The following is a 21,411-nucleotide window of genomic DNA, read 5'->3' on the forward strand; positions in this document are numbered from 1 at the left end:
GCCCACCTCCACAAGTGACTGTCCATGGAGAACCTAGGAGCTGGGCTTGCTGCTCTCAGTTCCCAGATGTGAGCCAAGGGACAGCCCAGTGTTGTTAAAGCACCGGTACTTTGAGGAGAGCTTAAAAACTACTCTGTCCAGTTACTTTCAAAGAACGTTTCTAGGAAGTTATTCCAAATATCAGTCTGTCAACTGTCACCACTGAAAATGAAACCAGGCTCTATTTTATTTTATTTTATTTTATTTTATTTTATATTATTTTATTTTATTTTATTTGGTCAGGCACCTCTCACTTTGATATCCCGGTGGTGTCAGTGACCTTCAGATTCATCCATGTTTCTCCTGAGCAAGTACAGAGCACCACGTGCTGTGCTCCCTGCTCAAGTCTTACACAGTTTGCCCTGCATGGCTTTCTCTTTTTTCCCCATTAATTTATTTACTACTTTACATCCGAATGAAGCTTCTCCTCCTTTCTCTTCTCCCTGTCCCTCCCTCTCCCCTCTCCTCCCCTCCCTCCAGGCCCCTTCCAAATTTATCATCTGTGGCTCCCTGTCCCCATCTGGGGCTCCTGCCCTTCGTGTCTTTTCACCTGCAATACACGGGACCCAGATATTTGCCTGACTCCCTGTTCATCATTAGAGTCCTATGTTCAGGGCTGGCTCAAATATAACCTTTGAGGGAGCCTTCCCTAACCACCGCATTAGGTGGCTTCTTCCCTATGCCCTCTTCCTGAGTCAGTCGCGCGGCTTGGGTTTGCTTGTTCCCTGCTGTGTGCACCCCTCTGGGCTGGTCCTTTGACCTGTGTATGTGCTACCTCTTCACTCGGGCGGCAGCTCCAGGAGAAAGGCTCCACCCCTTTCCTGCTCTGCTTCCAAGCGCCTTTAACCTGCTCTTTGTGTTATACGCGGCTGTGCCTTTTAAAAAAAGAATCATTTCCAAAGACTCTTCTTTCCAGAAATTTTCAAAGTGTGCAGTGCAGGATGAGACTGGGAGGAAGAAGAGACCGGACTGTAAGAAAATGATTCCTTGTGATCTGGTGACACAGCCCGACAGAGCAGATGTCATAAGACTCCAGTTATTTTCCAGCCTGGTGTGGCAGTGGTGTGACCAGCGGCCAGTCATACCACCCTGCCTTTCACAACCTTGCAGAGACACGTCACTCAGCTCTCTAAACCAGTTTGTCAGCCTCATCGGCCCAGCACACAAGAGCGTCTGAGCAGCAGTCAACTCCAAGAGGACGAGGCTGAGAGAGAACGAAAGGAAAAAACCTAGGAGAAAGCTGTAATTATTCTCCTAGATCAACCCACAGTGCAAGAGGCAGTCACTGATTTTAAAACAGCAAGCACCGGGCTTTTGAGAAAACAGCTGATGACTTTAAGAATCAAGAAAGCTTGTTAGCAATGAATGAAATAGAACTCTGTATATAAATACAACAGTGTTTCCAATCCCGCAAGGGTTTCACTGTCATGATTCGCCATGTCTCCGTCTCCTTGGGCATCTACATTCACTTTCAGATGGATACTGTCAATGTTCAAGGGCATAATCCAATCTGCGGGGGGTGGGGGGGTGGGGAGGGGAGTGGGACTGAAGTTAAGCAAAAGAAGCCAGATGAAGAAAGTTATCATTGAGATGTGTGTCTGTGTGTGGTGTGTGTGTGTGTGTGTGTGTGTGGTGTGTGTGTGTGTGGTGTCTGTGTGTATGTGTGTGTATGTGTGTATATATGTGTGTGTGGGTATGTGTGTATTGTGTGTGTATATGTCTATGTGTGTGTGTGGTATGGTGTGTGTATGTGTGGTGTGTGTGTCTGTGTGTGTGGTGTGTATGTTTGTATGTGTGTGTTTGTGTGTGTATGTGTGTATGTGTATGTGTGTGTATATATGTGTGTGGTGTGTCTGTGGTGTGTGTGTATGTTTGTATGTATATGTTTGTGTGTGTGTGTGTGTGGTGTATGTGTATGGTGTGTCTGTGTGTGTGTGGTGTGTATGTTTGTATGTGTGTGTATGTGTATATATATGTATGTGTGGGTATGTGTGTATGTCTGTGTGTATGTGGTGTGGTATGTGTGTGTGTGTGTGTGTGTGTGTGTGTGTGGTGTGCCTGTGTGTCTCTGTGTATGTGACACAAAAGTAAACGAGGAACTATGTGAGGGGACAAAGGGGTCCAAAGGTATGGAAGGGACGGGAGGGAGCAAGGCAGGGTAATCAGAGGTTAAAGGGAAGACAAATATTGCATGTTTTTTCTTCTGTGTGGAGTCTATAGTTAAATACAGACATAAAAGCAAAAAGGGGGAGAATGAAGGGGCCCAGAAAGGGAAGACAAGAGAAGGGAGAGGGGTGGTCATCACAAAGAGTAAGAGTGTGCACCGATGAGAGACTGTAACAAAGCCCACCAGGTCAGCAGGCACTCTATGCACTCTATTATTGACTGAAAATGCTAATAGTAAAGCAAAGCCAAAAAGAGCTCAGGGTGTGGTTTAACTGACGCAATACTCGCCCGGCTTGCAGGAAGCCCTGACTCGGTCACCACACCACGCCGGGCGTGTGGTGGTGCATGTCTCATAACTGTGGCACTTGAGATGGGACGGAGGAGCAGGAGGCCACGCTCATCCTATTTTCTATAGCAAGGCTCAAGGGAAGAAAGGTACAATCCAAACGTTATGCAGTTACCTAATCCCTTACACATTCCCTTTGGGGGTGAAGTGTTAGCATGCTATGCCATCTTCCTGGTGATGATCCACATCGAAGTGGCTCTGTGCCCCACAGACAACCTGGGCTCCATTCGTGTGAGCAGACACTGTGTTAGAGGTACTCACCTCTCACACAGGCCCAGGACAGCCTGTTTCCACACAGAGCAGGCTACCGATGGCTAGCCTACGCTGATGGCTGCCACATACCAGCTCACGAGCAAAGGCCAAGGTGGAGTTCCTTGCTTCTTGTTTCAGACATGTGTAGCCTAGTCAGCAAGTACACCTCTGGGTAGGTAAAGGACCTCAGAAAATTTACATAAAGGTACAACTCTGATTTTTAAAAATGAATTAAACAACATCATGAATGGTCATAAATGACACTAAAATGTGTTAAATAAGCACTTAAGAGACGAGAAGCAATTGGTTTATTATTGGACTGGTTTTGGTTTTTTGGGGTTTTTTGTTTTGTTTTGTTTTTTTGTTTTTGTTTTGTTCTTTGTTTTGTTTTGTTTTTTGGTGTTTTTTTTTTTGGTTTTTTTTTTTTTTTTGGTTTTTTTTTTTTGCAATAACTTCTGTGCCTTCTAGGTTCAGACTTCCCTGTCATTGAGTGTGAGGAAAGTGTGCTGTAAAAACAGCCCCTTCTCTGTGAAGCTTACTTTGCACAGCTGGGGAGATAGATAATAGCAAAAACAATCTCACAACTAACCCAGAAAATAAATAGTAAATCGGGGAAGGCTGTGGGGATAAACGCCGCCGAAGGCCTTGAGTCAGAGACATAGTTGTTTCCATTGGTGGCCAGAGGGCTGAGAGGGGAGGTTGACATGTGGATGACAGTAGGTGAACCAGGAAGTTGACACAGCAAATCAGATGTAACACTATAAAGATCTCGGCTCGACGCCTAAGTGAAAGCCAAGGTCAGAGAGTGATCATCAGAGAAGTGGTGTTGGGTAGTCCCTGGAGATACCTTATTGTTTTATATAATAACGGTATCATTCCATCTCCAGTTCAGAGCATATGTCACACTAGAATCTTGACGTTCTCCCAGTTCTCATGATGCTGGGCAGGGCAGAAAGTGAAATCTCCTGGTCAGCCTGGTGATCCAGAGAGAAACCTGCAGTGTGTTGCTCTCTGTGGGGTCAGACCCTGCAGTGTGAGCTCTGCTCCCTGTGGGGTCAGACCCTGCAGTGTGTGCTCTGCTCTCTGTGGGGTCAGACCCTGCACTGTGCTCTGCTCTCTGTGGGGTCAGACCCTGCAGTGTGAGCTCTGCTCTCTGTGGGGTCAGACCCTGCAGTGTGAGCTCTGCTCCCTGTGGGGTCAGACCCTGCACTGTGCTCTGCTCTCTGTGGGGTCAGACCCTGCACTGTGAGCTCTGCTCTCTGTGGGGTCAGACCCTGCACTGTGAGCTCTGCTCTCTGTGAGGTCAGACCCTGCAGTGTGAGCTCTGCTCCCTGTGGGGTCAGACCCTGCAGTGTGAGCTCTGCTCCCTGTGGGGTCAGACCCTGCAGTGTGATCTCTGCTCCCTGTGGGGTCAGACCCTGCAGTGTGTGCTCTGCTCCCTGTGGGGTCAGACCCTGCAGTGTGAGCTCTGCTCTCTGTGGGGTCAGACCCTGCACTGTGCTCTGCTCTCTGTGGGGTCAGACCCTGCAGTGTGAGCTCTGCTCTCTGTGGGGTCAGACCCTGCAGTGTGAGCTCTGCTCTCTGTGGGGTCAGACCCTGCAGTGTGAGCTCTGCTCTCTGTGGGGTCAGACCCTGCAGTGTGAGCTCTGCTCTCTGTGGGGTCAGACCCTGCAGTGTGAGCTCTGCTCTCTGTGGGGTCAGACCCTGCACTGTGCTCTGCTCTCTGTGGGGTCAGACCCTGCAGTGTGAGCTCTGTTCTCTGTGGGGTCAGACCCTGCACTGTGCTCTGCTCCCTGTGGGGTCAGACCCTGCAGTGTGAGCTCTGCTCTCTTTGAGGCAGACCTTGCAGTGCTCTGTGCTGTTCTCTGTGGAGTCTGCAGTTCAAGTGTATTGTATGCAGTTTTAATTTTGCTCTCCTTTTATTTGTGTGTATGTGGTGTATATATGTGGTTTATATGTGTGCCCAAGCAGAGTCAAAAGCAAAACATTGAATGTCTTTCTTGATCATTCTTTGCCTATTTCCTTGAGACAGGGAGTCTATCACTGAGTCTGAAGCTAGGCTGGTAATTAGAAAACCCCAGTAATTCTCCTGCATCGACTGCCCACTTGAATCCACAAAACAGGGGCATGACAAGCACATGTGTGAACCTCCCCATCCTTTATAAAGTTGCTGGGGATTTGAACTCCGGCACTCATGCTTGCACTGTAAGCATTTTTATACACTGAACATTCTCCCCAGTTCCCAGGGTAGAGTGTGTGTGTGTGTGTGTGTGTGTGTGTGTGTGTGTGTTTCCTGTGTTTGTGCTTGTGTCTGTGTGTGGCTATGTGTGAGCATGTGTGCACAAATGCTTGTGCATGCATGCATGCACACGTGTACAGTTCACAAAAATGATTGACGGGTGCATGTTACTATGAATGCCCATGCAGGGTCAAAGCTGAACATCAAGTGTCTTCTGCCATCCTCCACCTTAATCTCTCTAGACACAGTCACTGAGTCAGAAGACCCCTGCTTTGGATGGAGGTGCAGTCACCCATCTCTGATCCTGGTGTTGGAATTACAGGCATGCTCAGCTGTGTCTGGCTGGTCCTTATACCGTATCAGAGTGAACAGTCTTACACACCGGACCACCTCCTCGAGCCATCAAATTCGTTCTTACTGATGACTCGTGCTGGGCTATGGAGATACAGGCCTGTTACAGCTGGTGAACATCTGTTTTTCAAATGGTGACCGGGAGGACAAAGACAAGAAGACAGAGAAGTAGAGAGATGCAGGTAGGGTCTTACCCACAGTAGAGTATGTGGAGACACTGAGAAGTAATTGAAGTCTATTGAAGTATATGTTGAAGGTGAAACAGATAAGGTTATTAAATAGGCAGTTTTAAAGACAAAAATAAAGAGAACCTCAAAGAGTTTTACCCAGGAACTCTAAAGGTTGCATTCCTAAGGATTTTGATGGAGAACGCTGCAAGAAAAACGAGTTTGGAATAAATACAAATTTGACTTTGGAACTATATCAGGCTAGCATCTTGTGTTGTCCAGATCAGAACCACTAGCCACATGCAGGCATTTAAATTTGTCTTTCGATTATTAAGGTACTGCTCAGTTCCACTGTGCTTACTCTTCCAGATGTGGTATCCACCTGCCATCGTGGCCAGAAAAGACCTTAGAGAGCATTTTTGCCATCACCATTATAGGAAATCCTATGGGGAAGTATAGGTAGAGCTTTAAGCCTTTATCATCATTCCAGATCCTGTGTAGCTTCATGCACACTGTGTTCTAATGTTTAAGAACGTTGCGTGAGCCGGAGAGTGTTTCCTCCTTCGATGCAGAATGTAACAGGAGTTAAGTCATTTGCCTTAAGTCACAAGATTGCTAAGGGGTAAACCAAAGAGCTGGACTCCAGGACTATCTGCCCAAGCACTTTCCCCACCACACTGTAATTGAGAAACGCTAGACCAGTGTGGAATGAGACACTGTTTATACAATTACTATCAGTGAAGCACTGAAGGTAGCAAGGACATCAGGTCTGGTGGAGCAGGGGTGGAAGCACGTCTCCCAAGAGGGTCCCCATGTTCTGAGACTAAACCTAGTGTAGTGAGCACTCAGTCATTTAAAGAACTCAACGCCATGGATGAGCCTTTGGTTTTTAGTTTCCCAACTAATGGAGAAACACAACAGAGGTGCCCTAAAGCTGAGATATGTTTTTCTTTGTGATCTGCAGCTTGGTAAATGGAGCCTTAGAAGGCATCTAGAAACAGATGGAGTGCTTGGGTCATGTGGGTAGGTGCCTCGGGCATTGTGTAGCTGTACCCCTAAGTTCCCAACTGTTCCACCACATTTGAAATGTGGGCCTGGGGTGACACTACAGCTGTGGACATCAGCATGGGTGCTAAAACACAGGGCGGGGTGGCAGTCTGTGACATGCACCCACTCCTCACCATTCTGACTTCAAACTCAAACCCTGTGTTTGCTCATCTTTAACACTGAACACCAATTCTGTATAACTCAGTTCAGCTGCGTGTGAGAATCGCAAATACTTCAAGGGCTTAGCCCAGTGTTTGGGTCAGGGTGAATGTCAAATGCCTGGTTATCAGAAAACGGGAAAATGTAGGGACACAGACACAAAGCATCGTCCAATCGAAAACAAATATCTATGCTCTGGATGTGGTAGCACACTGCAATTCCAGCGTTCAGAATGAGGCTGGGTTGCTGGTTCCCAGGTGAAAGTCTATCTCCCTTGTTCCAAAGAAAAGCCATTGAGATGGTCTACTTTTCATTCCAAAGTTCTGCAATCCCATTACGTACAGCTGAACTCGGAGTTGCCACATTTCTAGAGCCCACTAGGTGCCTATGACTCATGGGCCCAAACTGGCCGGCATGGGGCTAAGGTGACCAAGAAATCACTTACACTACCAACTAGCTGCAAGGACTTCTTTTTGAGACTGGGTCCTGTTATGTAGCCCAGGTTAACCTGAAGCTCATGGTCCAGCTGCTGAGTACTGGGAATACAGGACTGACTAGCTTTAGGCAATATCTGAGATGCCAGCACATGGGAGGTGGTCATAGAAAAATCCGAATTCACTAAGAGACTTTTTAACCTCAGGGTCACTGAAACTCCAGGAAGAGGTCATGCTGAGAGTGACCAAATACATTAAGTGCACATAGCAAAGTGAGTTTTGCAACCCAGCTCTACTTCCTGTGTCCTTGAATAAGTTAGCTAGTCAAACACCCTTCCCCATATTTGCAGAATGCAGATAACAGTGTCAAGACCCTCTGATGCTGTGCTGGGGAATGTGTACACAAAGATCTGTACCTATAACCTATTTCTCAACTGTCGATTGTGGGTATTTCGTGTTTGAGACCGGTAAATGCGAGAGAGTTTCACTAAAACTCAACTCTACATAGTAGTGCATTATGTCCCTCCGAATGGAAATGCACACAGACAGGCAGAGAGCTGAAGGGCCTGAATAACTCGTGACGAGTGGTACATCACGCTGCAAAGCTGGGAGTGTTGCACTTGTCCAGGGTTCAGATCTTCTCAACCCAGCAGATCTCAAGAACACAGCACGTCCTCCACAGTCTAAATCAAAGTTCCATTGGGGTTTATGGATGTTATAATCGCACCATACAAGCTTGGATCTTTTTTTATTCTATAAAATCTATGTAGCTATCTTTCCATAGGAATAGTCTCAAATTCTTGAGCTGACAAAGCTCAAATGATATAGGGCAAGCTTAAATGACTGGGCATGTATTCACTGCGAGAAAGAAGTTGGCCACACCTACAGTCTGTTAGGAATCAGCCATAATGACCCTGAAGAACATTGGAGAGTTTTTTAACTCCTAATTGTTATAATGTATCACCAATTTCCAGTTCCTGGAAGAACCCACGCACATATCATGAATTAGCACAAACGCATTTATTTACTAACCAAAGGAATGATCCTGGGTAAACCAACGGTCTGACATGGGTTTCGGGTAAAGTGTCTATGATGAAAAGTCATGAAAAATAAAACCAAAGAAGTGAAGCAGTGTGGTTCTGTACGACCTGCTCATTGAATTGAGCTTATTCCCTCAGCCAGCTGACTGCTGTCCAGGATGACGAGTTAGCCAGTCCTCATTGTACCTTCTCATAGACCCGAGTACAGATGGCATTGTTCATGACGCACTCCTGCAAGAAGAAAGATACAGACTCAGGCTGGTGTCAGAGCCTGTGTTATGGGCAGAATCCTATAAAATCTTGTGGCGGACCTTGCTAACAGAAAGAACACACATCAGGATTTCTGGACTGGAAACAACCTGAGAGCTGCTGTTTTGTTTATACGAACGTTTGCTATCCTGGAGACTACAGCACTGGAAATGATCCCTAAATTACTCATGTGGTTTTGGCAAATAGCCCTTCCTTTAGATAAACGGGGGAAAACATATGTACCAGGAGAGGGCTGCTTGATAGCCTGCCAGCTCTCACAGCACTGCCACAGCCCAGGAAGACACTGCTCCAGCCACATCCTGGGAATCACATCGCGTCTCAAATACTTTCTTCCTAAGTCTCCTTCTCATGGTTGTGACAAGTGGCTGCAAGCCAGAATGCCAGCATGATAAACACTTCAACACTTACCACCACCATCTTCCCGTCCTTCAGTTTTCTCGTTATCGTGCTTTCTTTCCCTTCCCACTTCTGGTGCTGGACCAGGGCACCGTCTGTGAAGGTGCAGACCGTCTGCAAAAATGCAAGGTATTTATAATCTCCAAAGTGCAGGAGCCTTACCACCCACACCACCCCAACATGTCTTCACCTGGCCCTCACTGTACTCCATCCCCTATACTGACTTAATTCACAATACAACTTTCCGATCTAGAGACTCATGTCTTCATTTCATAGTCCTGGGACTTTTACTGATTTATCAAAATTCAACTCCATAAAGTACTTTCTTTCCCTCAGCCCTCAGCAATAAGTACAGACATGGTTAATGCAACGTAATCTGTAATTCTAGAAGCTCTGTCATTTCACAGTTATGTTGTAGCTGACCTCAGTTTTCCTGCCATCAGCTGTGGTTTCATCAAACTTCTCTCCCAAGGTGCAAGAAAACACGGTCGTCTTCACCGTGCTCTCAGTTTTGACGGTGAGGTTGTTGCCGTCGAGGGTAATGATGCAGTCTGGTTTGGCCATGGCACCCATCTTCCTAAGAGCCAGCCCTACTCCTGCAGGACGGGAGAAAGCATAAGGGTCGGTTATCATTTGCACAGTATCAGCCAGGACTCATTCCCAATCACTTCACCTGCCGGCCTGTTCTCACTCCCTCACCGACATGTCCATATCTACTGTGTTGCTCACATCACACAGGTGAGCCACATGGGACCCTGAGCTCATGGGGGCGAGCAGAGGTGACGTCTCCACTGGACAGACGGGAGACGGGCAAGCACCTTTAGCCAGAAGTGACAGAACTCGAAGTCAACAGTACTGACAACATGACTCGAAATCTCGGCTACCAGCCACTGAGCTACTGGTCCTCAGAAAGCCAGGCAAGACTTTACTCCTTAACTTTAACTAAGGCAGCTGACATAGGCCCAGCAGGGTGACACATACATATAATTCCAGCATTCAAGGCATGGAGGTAAGAGGGCCAAGAGTTCAAGGTCAGCCTAAGCTGCTTAGAGACCACGTTCCCAAAACAATATAAGTACAAAAACAGTTGCTGTTTTAAAAATAAGCTTTCAGTTCAGACAGCACAGTATTTTAAGTGAGTAACATGGCTCTGATGCTAGTAAGTAGGGGGCAATGCACCCTGGGAAAGACCATTTCAAAGCTGTGTGACAGTGCAACATTTTCCATGGTAAGGTTCTTTTCTTTCTGTGCATTAGGAACCTGACTGTGCTGTACTATCTGACTATCTAGTTGATTTTGACTTTGTGTACTTTGTCTATTCGCAGTAGCTACAAAGGTATGAAATTCCACATTACTGAGTTGTGCAGTCGTTAATGTACTTGTCGTTAGGGGTAACATTCATAGGATATTTTCACAAGAAAGGAGACTCTGACCCAAGCAGAACAACTTATCAGGATGCTCAGCCTGGCTTCCGTGTCCCCATGGAGTTTCCTGCTGTGCTCCTTCCCATGTTGCCCAATATCTATGGGTAAGGCCTACAACCTTCCTAACTCCAGAATCCAAAGGACTAGCCACTCACTCAGAACTAGCCACTCAAGCACAAGCACCCAGCTGCTTTCAGACACACACACAGACACACACACACACACACACACACACACACACACACACACACACACACACGGGTCTGGGGTGAGGCCAGCAAATAGCACTTTCCAGACTCATCATGATTTAGTCTTCCAGTGTGGACAAGGAAAGACAAAAAACCCGATACACTCACATTCTGACAATCGTATAAACCCAAACATGGTTCATCAGGAGCCAGACTTAGCCGCATAGTATGTTGGATGTTTGAAAGAATGAAGGCTGGTTCTGAACATCATGGGAGTTATCAGCAGAGTCAAAGAGAGACTGGGAACAGCAACCCCTGAGGCCGCCTCTTACTACCAGCAGTACCTCTTCAGAGAGAATCCCTGCTCAGTTAACCCTAGCATCTGACAAAGGTCCACGTCTGGCAACAGAAAAACGAAGCACTATTTCCAGTGCGGGGGGAACTTGAACCTTGCCCACTCTCTGGTTAGGCTTTAAGGAGCAAGTGCCTGCTGCAAAGCCACACCCATCTTGTGTCAGTTGGATTATAGTTTTCCAGCCAAGCCCAACTCTCCTTGCTCCTCACCCTCCAGAATCAAGAGAAAGAACCAGAACAGAACGGTCTCGAGACTGGTGTCTCCGCGCTTTGCCCACATGAAACCAGCTGTCGCCTGTCCAGCTCCGCGGGCGCCACGCCCAGCCAGCGGCTAGCAGAGAACCTGAGAGATGCTGCGGCGAACGAGATCCAAGCAGCATCCTCATTCATAGCCTCTAAAGAGCTTCTGCAGAAACCACGCCCTACCACGCCGTGTCCTCTCAGAGACTGGGGGAAGGGGACTGGCGCCATCCATCGAGGAACAAAAGATGCGGCAAGGTGGGAAAGAGGAGTGAGTGCTGCCACTACGGAAGAGGGTGATGGGGCAGGACGCTGACACCAGGTGAAGATAGGAAAAGGAGTGGGGATAATATTAAGGAGCAACTGAGAGGCTGTTTGTAGGGGGTTCACAGCAGTACAGCTAGCACGCACCGGTGAAGGACCAGAAGCAATGAGATGCTGCCTTGGAGGCAAGAAGCAGAAAAGAAGAGAAGCGCGGTGACCCACCAGGTCCAGAGCCGGCGGCAAAGGCGGGCACTCCATCCTACCCACCGCGTGGTGCTCCGCGCAGCTCCCGGGGCCGCGTGGTGAAAGGGAACCAACGAATCCCCAGAAGGATGAGGATCCAGGGAGGGGTTCGGCGATAAAGTCTCACCTAGTTCCTTCATGTAGTCCTCAAACCCGTGGCTTTCCACCAGACGCCACTTCCCTTCCAGGTCCTTAAGGCTGGCCATGGCGAGCGGGAGAGCACAAAAGCAGCAAGGAGACGCGGTGGCGGGGGCGCTGTTCGGCTCCTGGCGCCATCTGCTCTTATATCGTCCTTGCTGTGGGGGTGGTGTAGGGCAGCCAATAGGAGGCGCGCCTCAGCCTGGTCCCGCCTCTCGCCACGCCCCGACTCCTGCGCCTCGGGCTGTGCGGGGGGTCTGATGGTGCCACCCTGTCTGCGCCGGACTGAGACGCCACGTGTCTCCCGCAGCTCCTGCAAGCTGCGACTCGCCTGGCGCGCCCTATGCCTCCCTTAGTGACAGTCCTGCGGGCCCAGGAATCCTCCCCTACCGCCATCGCGGACAGCCTGCGTGCGTGGTCCAACCGTCCTGCCGCCTCCCCTTTGCTTTTGCTAAGTACCTGGGAGGAACTAATTAGCCATCGCCTGGCGCTATAGGAATTGAATGGCTGGTTACTGAGTTAATTAATAAACTGCAATCTCCTTAACCTTGACAACCCTACATCCAACTCCCTCATGAAAGAACCTTCTGACCCCACCCTCCCGCCTCCTAGGGCCTCACCAGGGCCTCTTGGTTGTCTGCCTGTAGGTGAGATTAGATAGCTCTACGAATTCGTCTTCTCCACTAAACTAGCAAGTTTGAGCTTAGGTAACTGCCATTTCCTGAAAAACCTTACTAAATTCCCCAGTTAGGGATCAAAGCTATTATTTCCCTCCATCCTTTGAGGATTTCTGGCCCAGCTATGAATTAGTAAATTGCCTAGAATAATACATTGACTATAAAAATCATATTTTATCACTTCAATATGCACTTATGTCCTACAACACATAAGGCTCCAAGGATAGTCAGGTGACTGGCACTGACAGATGGCATTCCCAGCCACAGAACCTGAGTGTGGGTGTGTGGGGCGGATACAGGGAGACAAAGGGGCCATATTTTATGAGAGAGTGAGACAAGGAATTGTACGGTGAGTACAGGTTATGGAGAGGCAGAATTAAGCCTGGACTTAATTCATATAGCCCAGGCTAGTCTCAAACTTCATGTAGCAAAAGGGACCTTGAGCTCCTGCTCATCAGTCTCCAGCTACCAATGGCTGGCATTACAGGTGTGGCCAAAATGCCCTGCTGAAGTTGTCATTACACAGTGAGAGTCAACCAAAAAAAAAAAAAAAAAAAAAAAAAAAAAAAAGAACCAAAAAAAAAAAAAAAAAAAACACAGTGAGAGTCAAGAATAAAATATCCACCAGGAGTGAAGGCCTATCGCATAGTTACTGATTCTCACTTTCAGTGTCACTTTTAAAAAGTTACCTGTGCGTCGTTAGGGCTCAGGTACGTATTAGGTAATTTCGCCCAACTACAGGCTCATGTAAATGTCCTGAGTCTGAGGGCAGCTGAGCCATATCTCTCGCTTGGGTATATGCAATGACTCCAGATGAATTTATTCACACACAAGCTCCTCTTAATAGAGGGGCATCTTACTTCAGTACTGCTGAACTCCGAGCTGAGGAAATGACCCCAGGAGTGAAAAGTTACTTCAGATCCCCAGCACCCACACAAAGGCTGGGTGCAAGTGTCTGCAACCCTAGAACTGAGGGATAGATGGGCAGATCACCGGAGCTCACTGGTGCAGCCAGGCCAGCCATTGGGCAAGCTTCACGTTCAGTCAGAGACCCTGTGGTTTAAAAAGGCAAGGTGGCAGACAAGATGTCAACCTCCAGTCCACATACATTTGCGTGCATGCAAGCCTGTGAAAACACACACACACACACACACACACACATACACACACACACACACGACAATTTATACTTAAAAAAATTTTTTGGCTTAAGAACATCTTTTCAAAGCTATCCAAAGACCAGCAGCTTCTCAGACCAGCTCCAAATATACCAGACATACAAGAGGGTGCCGTAGTTTCATCTACTAAGGTCATCTATTGATGTGTCCTGAGCTCTGACATCCCACTGACTGAACCCATCGGTTCTCTTCTGTGTGGAATGGCTTCTCAAAGCGTCATTTTTACAGAATCTTACTCCTCATTGGAGGTAACAGGGGCTGAAATGAAAAATGTCACCACCCCGACGGGCTATTACCATGGAGACAACGTCAGTTTACCGAGTTTCCACTATGCACTACGTGGCTCCTTCCTTTATGCCAATGAACTTTAATGCCTGGCAGTTACCGAGGAGGTTATCCCAGTTTCTGAGGAGAGGAAACGAGGCTAGGGAAAGGTGGTGCTGTCGAGTAGTAGAACCGGAATCTGCACCGAGAACTTTCTCACGAAATAACTTGTGAAACAGGACCGCACCTGCCTGTTCTTTGTTCGTGATGCTTGTAAGGGAGGCGAGAGCAGAGGCCACAACCGCTCTGCCAAGACACTAATTATTGTATCATCCCTCACACAATTAAAATCCGAGAAGCAGACCCACAGCCTGTATCTCCTTTATTACAAGTTTCTACTACACATTTTGGGCTGGAACCCCAGTGTTCCCACAGTACCATTTACACACTGACTTAGCCATGTGACTGTCCCAGGAAAGGCCTGCATGCCCACACCTGAGACTCCAATCTCAGAAAGCAAGGGTGTTCTGAAAGACATAGAGCACATAGATTAGCAGTCCCAGTCAGGTCACCTCCTGTGTGTCTAGACTCCCCGTCACCAAGTGCTGTCTCGATACGTTTTATACAGTGTTGGATCCAACGTGGTGATGATAGCCAAGACTCAGTACCAATATATTAATTCTTAGATTCTCATAATAAACCAAGTCACAGAAAAAGCAGGGAGGCAGTAGTTAAAAATAGTTTGAATCCTCGGGTGTTACTTAAAACCTAACTTTTCTCCTTTTTGCAGTCCTGGGGACTTAATTTGGGGCCTCATATACACTAGGTGAGGAAGGACTCTGTACAGAGCTATAGCCATGGCCCCTCTTTTGACTGTTTCAATTTTGAGAGAGTTTCACCAAGTTGCCCAGACTGACCTTCAACTTTCAGATCTCTATGGGTAGAAAGAAACGAAGGCTCAAGAATTCCTTGCAGCTTTTCCTCTCCCCACCTGGGAACAGATGAGGATGGTGGTGCCAAGTTTCTGAGCCCTTAGACTACTCAGACATAGCTCATGGCCCTGATCCGAGAGGCTCAAAGTCACTCTATTTCCACCTAGTGGTGGTAGTGAAATATTTCTCCTGGGCCTTATTTGACTATCACGGATGGCCTGTGGTATTCTCATTCATGGACACAAGTAGGTAGCTTTAGAAGACAGCGTGTGATTTCATTTCCGACACCCTAGTGACTGTGGTGTAGGCAGATGCACCTCTCATACGATCCCTCCTCCTCCATAACCACTCCTAAGGGCAGTAAGTATCAGTGGCCCAGGAAAGCAGCTGGTAAGAAAAAAGAAGGAATGCCACATTGAAGAAATCATGGCACAGAACACCCAAAGTAATTCAGGTTTAGATAGCTAAGTATTCTCTAAGTACCCGGCAAGGTAAATTTAAAAGGCAGAAGAGCTAAGTGTAAAGTGGGATCTGTCTAAAGAGACACTTCTCATGTTTTAGTGTCTGGACAAGTCTACAGTTGTAAGACTGCATATTCAGCTCCAGTAGGTGCAGAACAGGGCCTGCGGTTACTCTCATCTACGAATTCCTTCCTGGTGTTAATACTACTAGTCCAAGGACCATGCTTCAGATAGATGCCCAAATCCACACACGTGACCTTTCCACAAGAGGCCACTCTCATTTCAGCACATTCAATATTTTTGTACTATTCTTACAATGGTTTCTGATTGTATCCTTATGTGAGAACAGTATTAGCTCTCTCCATCTCTGCATTCTACATGTAGATATTTGACCGACTGTAGATAAAAAGCATTTGAGGAAAAATGAGTCTCTAGTCAATTTATAATGATTTTTTCTTTTTTTTAATCATACAAAATAAAGAAGAAATTTTATTCACGGGTATTTACAATTCTCAAAACTGTTTATCATGATGTAACATATCATTATTTACAAGATGCCAAAGTTCATGACCAATTTGATGTATTAAACTATAATAATCAAAATAAATATCTTCTTTTTTCCCATTTTTATTAATTGGGTATTTCTTATTTACATTTCAAATGTTATTCCCTTGCCTGGTTTCCTGTCTATCAGTCCCCTAACCCCTCTCTCTCCCCTTCTATAAGGGTGTTCCCCTCCCCATCTGCCCTCCTTACCACCACCCCCAACAATCCCCTACACTGGGGGTTCAGCCTTGGCAGAACCAAGGGCTTCCCCTTCCACTGGTGCTCTTACTAGGCTATTCATTGCTACCTATGCAGGGTCAGTCCATGTACAGTCTTTGGGTAGTGGCTTAGTCCCTGGAAGCTCTGGTTGCTTGGCATTGTTGTTCATATGGGGTCTCAAGCCCCTTCAGCTCTTTCAGTCCTTTCTCTAATTCCTCCAACGGGGGTCCCGTTCTGAGATCAGTGGTTTGCTACTGGCATTCGCCTCTGTATTTGACATGTTCTGGCTGTGTCTCTCAGGAGAAATCTACATCCAGTTCCTGTCAGCATCCACTTCTTAGCTTCATCCATCTTATCTAGTTTTGGTGGCTTTATATATAGATTTTTCTCTTTTTACTATTCCCTAAACAACACAGTATAATTCTTGTGTTTATATTTAAACATCATACTTTATTTTAGGTATAACAACATAGTTTACACTTTAAATAGCACTATAACAGAATGATTTGAAGAGTTTTAAATAGGTGGGGAAAGGGAGAATTTTCAGATTACAAAAATCCATCCCCTAAACCAAATTTTTAAAAGTTGCCTTTTCTAAGTGGGTCAATGGGACACACATACTCAACAGCTAGCTAATTATGACTGATTCCCACAGTACACACAATCAACAGAACTGAAATCCCAGTTCTGATAACACACGTTGGATGCTTTCAGAGTGTAACAACAGCTCTTACTACTTTAATACCCAGAAAGCTGAATTTCAATATCCACCACAAATTAAAAAATAAAAAAACATGGTGGAGTCAAAACTATAAAATTCAGTTAGCTTCCTCTCTTCCTTGATGCCTCGCGGACACGCCTGCTTTGTACCTTCTTCATCATGAGCTTCTTTTTGTCCCCTTCCTCATTTTAATACTGCACTTCACTTACTACTGTTTCTATACGTTCATGTATACATTATAGGCTAGGAACCTGCATATGAGGAAGAAAACTTGAGATTTTTCTTTCTGAGTTTGGGTCACCTCGATCAATGTTACACTTTCCAGGTGCACCATTTTCCTGCAAACTTCATGGTGATATTATATGTAAATCTTCACATTGGGTTTGCATTGTGTTGGGTCTTTAACTTAGAGACAGAGTCTATGAGGGCTTATCCATGGGTCATATTCAAATACTACCTCATGTATGAGAACTGAGTATCAGCTGATTTGGTCTGTCCCTCTGTCTGTCCGTCTATCTGTTTGTGTAACTCATCCTTTGAAGAGTCCAGGAGACAAGCAAGAAATGAATCAAGTTCACTAAATTTATCTGATTTAATCATTGGACTTTTTCTGATCTGCCAGAGGCAGTTGTCCATCTGCCTGCTTTCCAGAAAGCACGAGCAAAGCTTCGAGTAGAAGATGGAGGTGAGAAGGTTGGAGCTTGTGTTTGTTGAAGCTTAAAGCCTTCCTGAAGTTTGATAGCAAGTCTGTGAACTCTCCTAAGTCTGGCGTGTTCTGCTGTTGACTTGCTTTGTTTACCTAGCTTCCAGCCAGGGCTTCCCTAAGAAAAACCACTAGAGCTGCTTCCAGAGGGAAATACTAGGGGCAGACAGATGATAGACCTGCAGTTGTCTTTAGCAGCAGAGATCCTTGGCTGAGACCAAGGTTCGGAAATCAGACAGCCTCAGGCACACCCAAAACATCAAACCCCATGTGTGTCAATGTATCACGTCCAAGACCCCTGACAAACCACCATTCATCAAACAAAGACTCTTGATTTAATTGTCAGAAGGTTGTTCCTATTTAAGGAACTTTAAAAATAATAGACATAAGAACTTCTCTCGTTTTCCATAAAGCAGTCTTACTCCTTTACCACATGGCTAGCATGGCTTCTCATTAAAACTTACCAATTGCTTAAATAATAGGTCATGAACAAATGGTTGCTAAATGAACTGGACTGGGCAGTGGCCAGAAGGAAAGGGAAGCGTTGCAAGGGTCAGGATAGCAAAGGATGAGTGGTTTCAAGACAACGCAGATGCCATAACAGTCCCAAATGAAAGCTTTCTGCATGAGATGAATACACTCCCTCACTTACACATAAACCCATATAAACAAGACATGTGTATTCGTGGATATTACATTTATTACTTGCTCATGGCTCTGGATTGCAAAAAATACATAGTCCTGATAATTGTTTCATTCCATATGGACAGTGTTCAAAGTGTTAAAAACAGTGCAACCAAGCAAAATAACTTCATCTCAATCTCTCCAACACCTCTAACTCCCTCACCCCAGCTTCCAACTAAATCACCAATTCTAAACCTTGGTATATATGACCTATGCGGGACACCTTTGCTCTTTAAAACTTGCAAATACACACACACACACACACACACACACACACACACACACACACACACCACACATATACACACACATACACACACATATACACATACCACACACACACACATACACACATGTATACACACACCACACAAACACATACACACACATGTATACACACACCACACACACATACACACACATGTATACACATACACACACATGTATACACACACCACACACACATACACACATGCACACACATATACACACAAACATACACACACATACACACACATACACCACACACATATACACACACGTATACACACACGTATACACATACACATACACACACACCACACACACACATATACACACACATACACACACACACACACACACACCCTCTATAGTATTTCTGTATCAGAAGAAGCCAAGTCTTTTCTTGCCAATTACACCTTCCCCATATTTCAGCACCACCACCTGTCTATTATCCTATGAGCTACTGATTTTACCCAGAAAACTTATTACCCAGATACACTATTAAATAATTGCTTTGATAGATCTCTATAATAACTAATAATTTCTCAAATCAGATCCACTATACCCAGAAGTCTTCTTGCTCCTAGTATTAATCCTGATGGGTCAGGCCCACTGTTCCCTTTTTATTTTATTAGTGAAGGAAGAGTCATGAATACTTCATAACTTACTTAAGTCCTATCTCTAATCTTTTTAAATTGGCAGTGGGATGACTATCCCATAAGCTCTTAGAGGCATGCTCAGAGCTACATAACCAATACATAAGATGATTCTGTGCTCCTCTGAACAAACCAGGAGGTTGGTAGATCTTTTTCTTTCCTTCGGCATGCATATTCCAAGATACTTCTTAGTCTCCTGTTCACCTCTACCAAACTCACAGATACATATTCATCAGGACTTGGAAACAGGTATGCTTGGCTCTCCTCTGCATTACCTAGGTCAACTCAACTCTTCTATTCCTACACACACCTGTAATCACATCACTCTTGAGAGTGAGACAGGAAGACAGCTTAGCATTCAGAATCTTCCTGGGCTATGTAATCAGTATCAAGCTCAGCCAAGGAAACATAGCAAGAACCTGTCTCAGAATAGCATGCACATGTATGCACTCACACACACACGCACACACGGGAGAGAAAGAGAGAGAGAGAGAGAGAGAGAGAGAGAGAGAGAGAGAGAGAGAGAGAGAGAGAGAGAAGACAGCGTTTGAATTTGGAGACAGATATTTTTATCCTCCCTTCCAAATTAGACTTAAATAGACTTAAAACTTTCTCAGTGGTAACAACCATTTCTGCCTTAAACATGAGACTATAGATATCAGTCTACTTAGAAAGCAAATATGATTCATTAAATATTCAAATTGGTTTTGTGTGATTCACAGTGGGTCACTTATTTGAGAAACCACTGCTGCAGAAAGTTGGCCGTATGTGCAGCCTGGCTCAATGGATAAATTTTTGTACATTTCTTGGGGTCAAAGTCTTGAGCATGTGAGGCAAGCACTGTACTCTTATCTACACCTCCAGACCATGATAATGGTATCATGGAATCTTGCTACTTCTTTGCAGGGGTATCAAGTACCAAGACTTACGTTCACCTTCCTTTTCAATGCTCAGGGCCAGAAAGGAGAGTTCTTAAACGGCTCCTAACTGCAGCCCGAATCAGCACTTACTGCTTGAGTGAGCTTCCAGTGTCTTTATAGAATGGAGATTTACATTGAGACTTCCTTAAGTTGTTCTCTGTTACATAGTTTAGTCAACAAATCGGTAAAATGACTTCAAAAGTTGAAATAATCTTCGCTATATGTCTGTAATCCCTTCAATCTTTGGTCCCTTTTCCCCCTTCCTACGTCTTTTTCTTTCTTCACATTCTATCGGATTGACCCTTTTGGCTGAGGAAAGGGTGTCATATCACTCACCCTATCTAATCCACAGGCACTTGAGCTAATGTGGGTCACGATCTGAGGGTAACAGGGAATCAAGGGGAGCTGCTGAGACCTGGGAGCTAGAGGACTGGAGTCGGGCTTGACTACATGGGGTAGATGATAGTGGTGTTCTGACCAATTCTTCCAATCCAGAGTTACCCTTGCAAGAGAATGGTGTCTAGGTGCCCGCCTTCACAAGACCTAGGCAAATCGTCTAATTGTAAGAGTACCACAAAAACTGTCACGTGGTTTTTATCTTCAACTTGTCCCCCATCCAGATATTATATACTACATCATAGTGACAATATTAAGTCTAAGATCAACCAAAGTCAGCAGAAGGGCTCCTAAGAATCCATGTACCCTGGTCTATTTTCTGTTTTTTGCATTATCGAAAGATATAGTGGCTACCCTCTGGCTTGGCTGAGGCAGTTCTCAGTTATTTGTATAATTTTATAATATTTTATAGTAAAAATATTTTTATGACAGTGAATTATGGGAAGAGCCCATTTCCAGTCCATGAATCGGGGAAAAAAAGGATTAAAAACATAAGAAACTGGACAATTAATTCTCACCTATCAGATAACCCCAAACTCTAAATTCCTAATGAGATATGAAGTTGCTGTCTGTAGTTGGGTTTTGGCCAGATGATTACAGCTTCTTGGACACTTGTTCAAAGGACCAAAATTACACATATGGAGATTTGCAAACACAGCAAGGAAATTTGATTCAAAGCACAGAAATAGTACAGACTAGAAATACGCTGTCAAAATACACTGTCAAGATTGACAACAGGATACAGAGTGAGGCTACTCAAGGGCCCTAATTATCATTTAAGGCTATTTTTATGGGGTGCAAGAAAAGTAGGAGTTTGACTGCTAAGGTGTATTGTTTGGGTGATTCACTTTTTTGATTGACAGATTAAATTATATAATCCTTTCCTTACTGTGTTTCTTCCACAATGTACCTAATGTTAATAATATGCATGCCCAATTATGTATAGGCATAATGTGGAAAATAATAGATTCTGAAAGTTTGCCTGAAACCATTTTTCCCTTATCAACATGTTCCCCGAACCAATCTAGACCCA

General features: G+C 45.4%; 1 protein-coding gene across 2 annotated transcripts; it reads right to left on the reverse strand.

The window, feature by feature from the left end:
- Nucleotides 1-8,201: 8,201 nt before the first annotated feature.
- Fabp5 (fatty acid binding protein 5) lies at nt 8,202-11,937 on the reverse strand. Of its 2 annotated transcripts, NM_145878.2 has the most exons (4): nt 11,747-11,862; nt 9,330-9,502; nt 8,919-9,020; nt 8,202-8,471 (listed from the first exon to the last, which is right to left on the reverse strand). In NM_145878.2, exons 1-4 carry the CDS (start codon nt 11,823-11,825, stop codon nt 8,418-8,420), a joined length of 408 nt encoding a protein of 135 aa, NP_665885.2. In that variant the 5' UTR covers nt 11,826-11,862; the 3' UTR covers nt 8,202-8,417. The 2 variants fall into 2 exon arrangements, with proteins under 2 accessions (NP_665885.2, XP_063137279.1); XM_063281209.1 differs by having other exon boundaries at nt 8,206-9,020; nt 11,747-11,937.
- Nucleotides 11,938-21,411: the final 9,474 nt, after the last annotated feature.

This window comes from Rattus norvegicus, chromosome 2 (genome assembly GCF_036323735.1).
Source record: "Rattus norvegicus strain BN/NHsdMcwi chromosome 2, GRCr8, whole genome shotgun sequence".
Taxonomy (NCBI): domain Eukaryota; kingdom Metazoa; phylum Chordata; class Mammalia; order Rodentia; family Muridae; genus Rattus; species Rattus norvegicus.